This window comes from Microtus ochrogaster, chromosome 15, assembly GCF_000317375.1.
Source record: "Microtus ochrogaster isolate Prairie Vole_2 chromosome 15, MicOch1.0, whole genome shotgun sequence".
In the NCBI taxonomy this organism is placed as follows: domain Eukaryota; kingdom Metazoa; phylum Chordata; class Mammalia; order Rodentia; family Cricetidae; genus Microtus; species Microtus ochrogaster.
In genome coordinates this window covers 6,150,508-6,159,759 of record NC_022017.1, presented here as the reverse complement: position 1 = coordinate 6,159,759, position 9,252 = coordinate 6,150,508, and the positions used below count along the sequence as shown (strand labels likewise).

At 51.4% G+C, this 9,252-nt stretch overlaps 1 protein-coding gene across 5 annotated transcripts in view; it reads right to left on the bottom strand.

Moving 5' to 3' along the window:
• Adcy6 (adenylate cyclase 6) overlaps positions 1 to 2,033 on the bottom strand; it is a 20,372-nt gene extending 18,339 nt beyond the window's left edge. For 2 of the 5 annotated variants that reach the window (XM_026782500.1, XM_005353963.3), the window contains exon 1: positions 1,850 to 1,960. In XM_026782500.1, the coding sequence (XP_026638301.1) occupies positions 1,850 to 1,890 (41 nt within the window). In that variant the 5' untranslated portion in view covers positions 1,891 to 1,960. The other 3 variants (XM_013348699.2, XM_026782501.1, XM_013348701.2) reach the window with 2 other exon arrangements.
• Between the last annotated feature and the right edge of the window lie 7,219 nt (positions 2,034 to 9,252).

Sequence of the window (9,252 nt, the reverse complement as noted above, 5' to 3'; positions counted from 1 at the left end):
CCCCGCCCCGAGTCCTGGTCCCTTGGCTCCCTCTCACAGATATGTTCCACACACCATCAGCTCCCACAGCCAAAGTCATGTCCATTCGGAGCCAAGTCCCATAGTCCCTGTTTCTCCCAGACCTCAAGTCCCTCCCAGATCCTGCTCCTTCAGCCTGAGCCCAGGGTCTGGAAGCCAAGGCTTGGCCTCAAGAATGGCTCTGCCCACACTTTCGCCCAACCCTCTTCCTGGCCACCTCTCGGCCACCTCATCCCCAGGGTCTGTCTGCCTCTGCCCTTGTTGGCAAAAGGGCTTAAAGGATTTCAGAAAGTTCACGATGCCCGCGGAGGGGCGAGGGTGGAGGCCCGACACTCACCATGCTGGAACCCAACCCTCTCAATTTCCAGGCCCTTCCAGATGTAGAAGAACCTCCCCAGGGCCTGTAGGTTCAACACAGCCTACCCCAGCCCTGCTTCTCCCTAAGGACCAAAAAAAAAAAAAAGGCTCCCATAGCCAGCTCCAACCATACAACACCCCTCTGGTTACAGAGACACTCTGGGGACCCAGGTACACGGAAAGGCTCTCCAACCACCTAATCCCATCTCTGGCTTTTCAGTCAGGCCGCTGGGCCTACTCTGAATAAAGTCTGCCCACACCACACCCCACCCCTGCCCACCCCGCCACAGGCCTTGGGGAAGTAGGCACTGACACTACCCTTTCATTCCAAAGGTTCAGGGTGAGGGCAGGGAAGGGGCCTCCCTCGCCTCTCAGCGTACTCTCAACACTCCAAACCCACCCACCCCCCATCCCCGATGCCAACCTCTAGGGGCATCTCCTCCCCTCGTGCATGCCTTCCCAGCCTCTCTGGGCAAGCCTGGAAACTCTGGGGAGTGCAGGAAGAGAAGCTCGTGGCATGGAACGAGGGTGGAAGCTTCCAGCCCGACCCGAGGAGCCCCGGGTTCCCAGCTCCTCCAGCACTTCCCCAGAGTCCAGCAAACTGTCCAGACTACCCTGTCCTCGCTTCGCTGGCCTCCCTGGAACCCGCTCCCCCTCGCTCACCTGCCTGGGGTCGGCGCCTGCCCGGGGTCGGCGCCCCGCCGCGCCCGCGGGCTCCGGCCGGCCGGCCGGCCGTCCCGCCGTCCTGCTCCGTGCCCGCGCGTCCCTGCTGTCCCGCCCGCCGCGCCGCAGAGCCTCCGGCCCTCGCCCCCTCCCTTGTTGTCCAGCGCAGCCGCCCTCTACCCCGGATCCAGAAGTCCCCTCCCCGCCGGCTCCCGGACTCCCCGCCTTAAAGGCACAAGCTCCTTTTGTCTGGGCACCCCCTCCCCCTCCCAGAGGCGGGGGCACAGCTGCCCACTGCCCTCCCCGGGACCCGAGTCGGGTGAGCGAAGCCAGAGTCCCGCGCGCCCCCGCCTCTGTCCGCTGCGTCTTCCCCGGGTCTCCCCCGAACAAGCAGCCACTGTTCTGGGCTTCAGACCCCGCGGGAGGGTCGGTACTCCCGCCCGCGCTCCCGCCTCCACCCAGGGCGGCATCCTGCAGGGTGCTCTCCGCCCTCACCCGGGGGTCCGCAGAGGCCGGCTAAGCCACCCACTGGCTGCGAAGATGCCCGCCCCGCCCAGAGGGTCGGCTTCCTTCCTGTCGGGGTGCCCTGCGCCCCCTCCTCACCCCACCTTCCTCCTAACCCCAGCCCCCACCGCGCCCGCTCGCCCTCCCTTCCCACCGCGGCCCCGCTGCCTCCGGCGGGAGCTGAGTTTAATAATTAATTAAGATTTCATTCCACAAGGCGCCAGGTGTGTGCGCCTGGCACCCGCTCGCCCGCACCCCACTTCTTTCCGCTTCCCCAACCCTCTGGGGCGCCGGGCCCGACGCAAACCTGCTGTGCCCAGAACCGGACCGGGCTGCGGGCAGGGGCATTCTCGGTGCCGCCCTCTGGCCCCACGCTCTCTGGGGCAGCCCTTCCCCCGCACCTGCCAACTGGCAGAGTCCCTCCCCCACGGCACCTTTTACCCAAAGGGTTGTGCTTCTTTGATGTGGGGGGCTGGGGTGCACTGCCAGGTTCATGAACTGAAAAATTGTTCCGGGATGTTTATTCATTTCCCTTGCAAGCAGCTGCCCAAGTTACCTGGGAGATGGGAAAATCATGTGAAAGCCACTTTAACCCTTTGAGGCGTGGAGTGGTGGAACCAGAAAGGAGAGAACGGCCCATTCCTGGGCAGTAGGTGAGTCTGGTTTAAGCTTGCCTTTGAGTCCCCTCACCAATCCCTCAGCCAGACCTAAAATCAGGCGATCTCTCCCCACATTCTCATCCTTCAAGGCCTAACTGTGGACCATTCCAGATCCTATCTGGGCTTCCTAAACCAAAAACATTTGTGGTAGGGAGAGGTCCTTGCATTAATCCAACATCTATCAGATGCCTGGAATATTAGCATGCACACACACACACACACACACACACACACACACCTTTAATCCCAGGAGGCAGAGACAGATGGATTACTGTGAGTTCAAGGCTAGCCTGGTCTACATGGAGAGTTCGAGGACAGCCAGGGCTACATAGTGCACCCAGTCTCAAAAAATAAACAAACAAAAAAAAAACTACTGTGGATAAAGCGTCCCTTCCTATCTTGGCGCCTCACCCATAAGTGGGTGTAATTCTGCTCTTTCACATGGGAGTCTCAGGTTCAGATAGGAAAGCGCCGGTTGTAATGTTTGAAAATGAAAATGAAGCCGGGTGGTGGTGGCACATGCCTTTAATCCCAGAACTCAGGAAGCAGAGGCAGATGGATCTCTGTAAATTAGAGGCCAGCCTGGGCTACAAGAGCTAGTTCCAGGACAGGCTCCAAAGCTACAGAGAAACCCTGTCTCGAAAAACCAAAAAGAAAAAGAAAAAAGAAAGCAAGAAGAAAGAAAGAAAGAAAGAAAGAAAGAAAGAAAGAAAGAAAGAAAGAAAGAAAGAAAATGAGAAAGTGGCCTGGCTGGAGATGGGTCAGTTAAGAGCTCTTGCCTCTCATACCTCCTGCATTTGGTTCCGAGCACTCACTCCAGCTCCTAGGGATCCCACACTCTCTTCTGGCTTCAAGACCCTGGAACACTTTTATGAGAAAGTGGTGTCTATTCTGCCACAGGTGGCTCTCAGTTGGCCAGTCAGGGACTGAACTGACTGACATCTCTCTTCAAGGAGCAGGTCCTTCCAGCACTGTCGAGACCCCTTTCCATCCTAGTCAGGAGCAACCACTACTCACCTTTTAAAGTAATGGAGTTTGGGATCATGTGGGGAAATGCACTAGGCAGTTGAGATAGAGAAAGGTGGTCTGGAGGCTGGACAGCACTTACGAGCAATTGAAAGAGCACTTGCTGCTTTTCCAAAGGCTCCAGGCTTGATTCCTAGCACCCACATGGCAGCCCACAACCAACCATAACCCCTCTCCCAGAGGATCTGAGGGCCAGATGGGCACCAGGCACACATTTGCTGGAGACTGGCATGTAGGCAAGACACCCATACACATAAAATAATGTTTTGTTTTGCTTTGTTTTGATAGGGTCTCTCTATACAGCCCAGACTGCCCTGGAACTTGCCATATAGATAGGCTAACCTTGAACTCACAGAGATCTTCCTGCCTCTGCCTCCTAAGTAGTAGAATTAAAGGTGTGGTTCACCACACACAAAATAATTAAAATTAATTAATTATTAAAACCGTCACAAGCTAAAGAGTCGCCTCAGTGGCTAAGAGCATTTGTTGCTCTTGCAGATGACCCAAATTGATTCCTAGCATCCATATGACAGCTCACAACCATCTTTAACTCCAGTCCCAGGAGATCCAACACCTTCTTCTGACTTTTGGCACCAGGAACACATGTGGTATGTGAACATACATGCAGGCAAAACAGCCATACACATAAAATTATAAAAAAAAATAGTGTTTTTCAACAGAAAGAAAGGTAGGTGATCTAGAACGGTGATGCACTCTTGTAACCCAAGCTCTCTGGAGGCAGAGGCAGGAAGATCACAGCAAGTTCTAGGTCAACCTTGTGTGCAGAGTGAGTTCCAACCAGCCAGGCCTATATATTGAAAGCTGGACTCAAAAAAGGCAGTGAGGGGCTGAGGCCAACAGACCTGATGACCTGAGTTCAAGCCCCAGAATCCACATGGTGAAGAGAGAGAGAATCAACTGCAGATTGTTCCCTGACTTACACACCATGTGCTGTGGTATACACAACCCATACACACACACACACACACACACTCACACTTAGACACACACTCACAAAGACAGACACACACACATAATACACAGACATACACACATATACACACACATACTATAAGACAAGCAAAGTGTATGAACTGGGACTGGTGAATCCCAGCTACTCAGGAGACTGGAGAAGAAGTTGCATGGTCAAGCCTTGGCTAGACAACTTAGTGGGATCCTATCTCAAAAGAAAAAGAAAGGGGCTGGAGAAATGGCTCAGAGGTTAAGAGCACTGCCTGCTCTTCCAAAAGTCCTGAGTTCAATTCCCAGCAACCACATGGTGGCTCACAACCATCTGTAATGGGGTCTGGTGCCCTCTTCTGGCCTGCAGACATACACATAGACAGAATATTGTATACATAATAAATAAATAAATATTTAAAAAAAAAGAAAAAGAAGAGGGAGAGAAGGAAGGAAGACAGACAGGATTGGCTCACCAGATAAAAGCATCTGCTGCCGAGTCTGAGGATCTGAGTTCCACCTCAAACCCTCCTAGTGGAGAAAAGAGCCAGCTCCTTCAAGTTGTCCCCTGGTGCCTACAGGATCTCTCTCTCTCTCTCTCTCTCTCTCTCTCTCTCTCTCTCTCTCACACACACACACACACACACACAATGAATAAAATGTAATGAATTTCTTTTGGTTTTGTTTTTTGAGACAGGGTTTCTCTGTGTAGCCCTGGCTGTTGTGAAACTCACTCTGTAGACTGGACTGGCTTCTAACTCAGCGATCTACCTCCCTCTGCCTCCCGAGTACAGGGATTAAAAGCATGCACCACCACCATTGGGCAATATTTCTTTTAAAGAGAAAGAAAAATTGTGTGGTTATAAAAGGAAACTATAATATATATTAATGAATTTGGACTCCAATAGGAAATTGAAGATTCTCTGGGATAAGTACCACCACTGGCATCTCTACCTAGCAGGACAGCCAGTGTGCTAACCTGGCCTCCTGAACTCTTTTCTGTGTCTGAAGGGCGGGCCTACCATAAACACCTTCCTCAGATTCCCACCACCAAGTCTGTTTCTAGGATTCTACAACCCTGAGACCTTCAGATTGATTCCATTCTCTCATTTCATAGATAAGGACTCTAGGCTAGGAGTAGGGATGTGGGAAAGGCTCAACCACTGTTCTACACTAGTTAGAGAAAGCCAAGCCCAGGCCATGGCCCATTGGGGAAGGGAGGACTAGAAGCCATAGATACTAGCTCCAATTCATTGCTTTTTGTTTTGTTTTGTTTTTTGTTTTTTCAAAACAGGGTTTCTCTGTAGCTTTGGAGACTGTCCTGGAACTTGCTCTGTAGACCAGACTGTCCTCAAACTCACAGAGATCCGCCTGTCTCTGCCTCCTGAGTGCTGGGATTAAAGGTGTGCACCATCACCCGGCTCGTTGCTATTTTTAATGGTTCTTAATTTTTTATGTTAGTTTGTGTGTCTGTATAGGGTGTTCACTCATGCCATGGCACCTGTATCTGTATAGGGTGTTCACTCATGCCATGGCACCTGTGTGAAATGCAGAGGCCAGTTTTCGGGAGTCAGTTCTCAAGCTCCATCATGTGGATCCCAGGGACTGGGCTCAGGTCATCAAGCTTGGCACCAAGGGCCTTTCCCACTGAGCATGCCTGTCACCAGCCCTCACAACTGAGCCTGTCAGTCACACCCTGACACCAGCCCTCACCACTGAGTCTGTCACCTGTCACCAGTCCTCACTGCCTTTTTTTTTCTTTCTTCCCTACTATGGTTTCTTCCCTATACAACAGTCGTGGAGTATTCCAACTCTTCCCTGAGGTTTTCTCAGAAAGGCAGGTGGCATTGGCTCCATTTGGCTGTGGGGAATACATTGAGTTGTACCACAGAAGGCCCTTGCTGACCGCCAGCCTCCCTGACCAGAGAGAGCCCTGTGGGAACCGCTGCTGTTAGCCAGCCTCAGAGGCAGAGAATCCTCAGACCAGCAGGTTAGAGTCTGGGCCCTCTGCCAAGCCCTTCCATGACAGAGGACTGCCTGCTCCAGACATGTTTCGGTCAAATTATCTGTCTCTGAAACGCACAAAGTCTGTTTATAAAGGTTTGCAGGAGAATGCTGGGTAGAAAAGGTCTCTTCTAAGCCTGGCTCCCAGGCTTACCCTGAGCCCTTCTGAGAAGCAGGACCCTCAGGTAGACTATGACAGAATACTAACATACTGAAATACCAGTACAGATGTGTGCTACAGCAGGCAGCAGTCTAGAGCAGCAGATGCCACAATGTTAGGAAATAGTGGGGAAAGTTTTAAATGGAGAACGTTCTCTTCCTCTTCCTCTGAACTGGAACTCATTAGTTATTACTCCGTAGTCGCAGCAGAACCCTGTGACACAGCTTGTGGACCCCGGGTCCTGCTGAGTCTTGTAAGAAAAACCATGCCAAAAACTAAAACATCTGGGAAGAGTTAACCCTGACAAAGAGAAGGGAGAGGAGAGCGGTTAGCTGAACTGTAACTCATGCACCAGGTCAGCTGAGTCTCGGCGATCTTCTGGGCATATAACATGAGAGGGAGTTACTCTCTAATTTTCTGAAAGAGGAAACTCCTACTTGGAGAGTATCCTGTATGCCAATGAAGCTCCGTACAGCTACAAGTGTACCTGGATAACGTTAAATACACAGTGTTGGAAACTCGGTAGAGTAACGCAGATAAGTTCAGCACCTCCCCTGGTTTATTCAGGTGCCAGCCCAGCTCTGGCGCTGTAAACAGCCGTTCTCTATCAGTTCTGGCTCGAAGTTAAGGTTTCTGCACACTTTATTTTTTGTAAGTACAAAAGATATAGGGGCCAGGACAATGGCTCCGTGGTAGAGCATTTCCCAGCATGCACCAGGCCTTGCGCTCCACTCCGGCACTGTGAGAAGTGGAAGAGAAGGGGAAGAGGAGGAGAAAAAATAAACTACACCACATTTATTCAACCCAGCAGATGTGCTGGGGTCATTTCACCACCCCTAACCATGACCGGTCAAAGGCTCAGTGCTTCCTTTAGTGCCCAGAACTGGGGCAGATCTTGGCCAAAGTCAGTCCCACAGTCAACATCCATGGGAACAGAATGATAGCTTTAAATAAATGTGAGCGTCTTTTCCTTACCCACCTAGACCCCACCACGCAGGCATCTGAAGTAAACTTGTTTGCCCACTGTGTACTTGGCATTGTTTTATTTTTTTGTCTTGTATTGTTTTTGTTTTTCAAGACACGGTTTCTTTGCATAGTCCTGGCCATCCTGGAACTCCATCTGTAGACTAGTCTGGCCTCGAACTCACAGAAATCCACCTGCCTCTGCCTCCAAAGTGCTGGGATTAAAGGTTTGTGCCACCACTACCCAACTCTGGGCACTGTTCTACTAATAGATGCTGGGGATAGAGTAATTGAACTAAGCAGCCCAGGTCACGATTGTTGTGGAGTTTCTTTTCTGGATGCAAATGAGAACTGACAAACTCCTGTAACCCCAGGACACAGGAGGCTGAGGCAAACAGTGGGAAGGTGAAGATCAGCCTGGACTATAAAGCAAGACTCTGTCAAAACCCAACAAAGGGAGCTGGACCGTGGTGGTGCACGCCTTTGTCCCAGCACTTGGAAGGCAGAAGCAGGCGGATCTCTGAATTTGAGTCTAGCCTGGTCTACAGAGTGAGTTCCAAGACAGCCAGGACTATTAACAGAGTCCTTGATGTCCTAGTCCTGTCTTGAAAAAAAAAAAAAAAACCTAAACGGAACAAAACAAACAACAAAACCCAACAAAGGGGTTGGAGAGATGGCTCAGCAGGTCCACGTGAGGACCCGAGTTTAGATCCCAGCACTCACGTCGGGAGGCACAACCACCTGCCACTCCAGCTCCCAGGGACTCTGAAGCCTTTGACCTCCGTGCACACCGGCATTTACACACACAATCCCCACACATATACATAATGAAAAAAATCTTAAAAGTAAACAAAAACTAAACAAGAAGACGCACTAAGTGCTATGACCACCAGCAAATAAGGAATGTTTTTGATGAAGTGACTGGGAAGAAACCTATGTTGCATTGTCAAGAGCCGTCTCCTGGAGGAAGTGACATTTACATGACGACCTAAATTAACAGGAGTCCTCCCTGCAGAGTGTCTTTGTAAAGAGTATTCCAGGCAGAAGGAACAGTTAATGTAAAAGCCCTCAGGCAAGAGACCGCTCGTTGGGCTCTAGAAAGACTCAGGAAGCCAGTGAGGCCAAGAAAGTAGATGAGGTCAGAGAGGCAGGGGAGCCCTGGCTGGTGCAGGAGCACACAGGCAAGGGAAAGGAGTCTGGATTTCATTCAGGATGTAATGAGAAGCCTTTCAGAGGTGCTAAGCTTGGAAGCGGCACATTCTGATTTATGATTTTAAAAGATCGTGCTGGCTGCTGGGCACAGAATGAACTGGGGGATGAAGGGATTGGAGGTGGACCACTGAGAAAGCTATTCTAGTGGTCCAGCAGGAAGAAGTGGTTTCGACAAGGACAGCAATAGTGGCTGTGAGAAAGCACAAAGACGCAAGCAGTGTGGAATTGGAGCACCCTAGAGCTGCTGTGCTTCCTTTGGTAACACTTATCCGTGTCAAATAATTATCAACAAGCAGACACTTGTCAGGCACCTACTCGGTGCCAAGCACCGTACAGAGAACTGAAATACCAGTCGCAAAGGAGAAGCTGTACTCCATTTCCTTCTGCCCAAGAGCTGGAGGAGAGGGGCCTGTCTCACCCTGCTATCCTTGCCCTGCACTAAACTGGGCTGGATGGCAGAGGTGGGGACTGGGCTGTTTACAGTTGGAAAATTGATGCCATAAAAAGAGAGTTCAAAGTCCTCTCGAGATCTGAGAGCAAAGATCAGGAGAACCCCAAGCTCCCACAGTCAGGAGAGCCCCAAGCTCCCACAGTCAGTCAGGAGAGCCCCAAACTTCCACAATCAGGAAAGCCCCAAGCTCCCACAACCAGGAGAGCCCCAAGCTCCCACAATCAGGAGAGCCCCAAACTCCCACAGTCAGGAGAGCCCCAAGCTCCCACAATCAG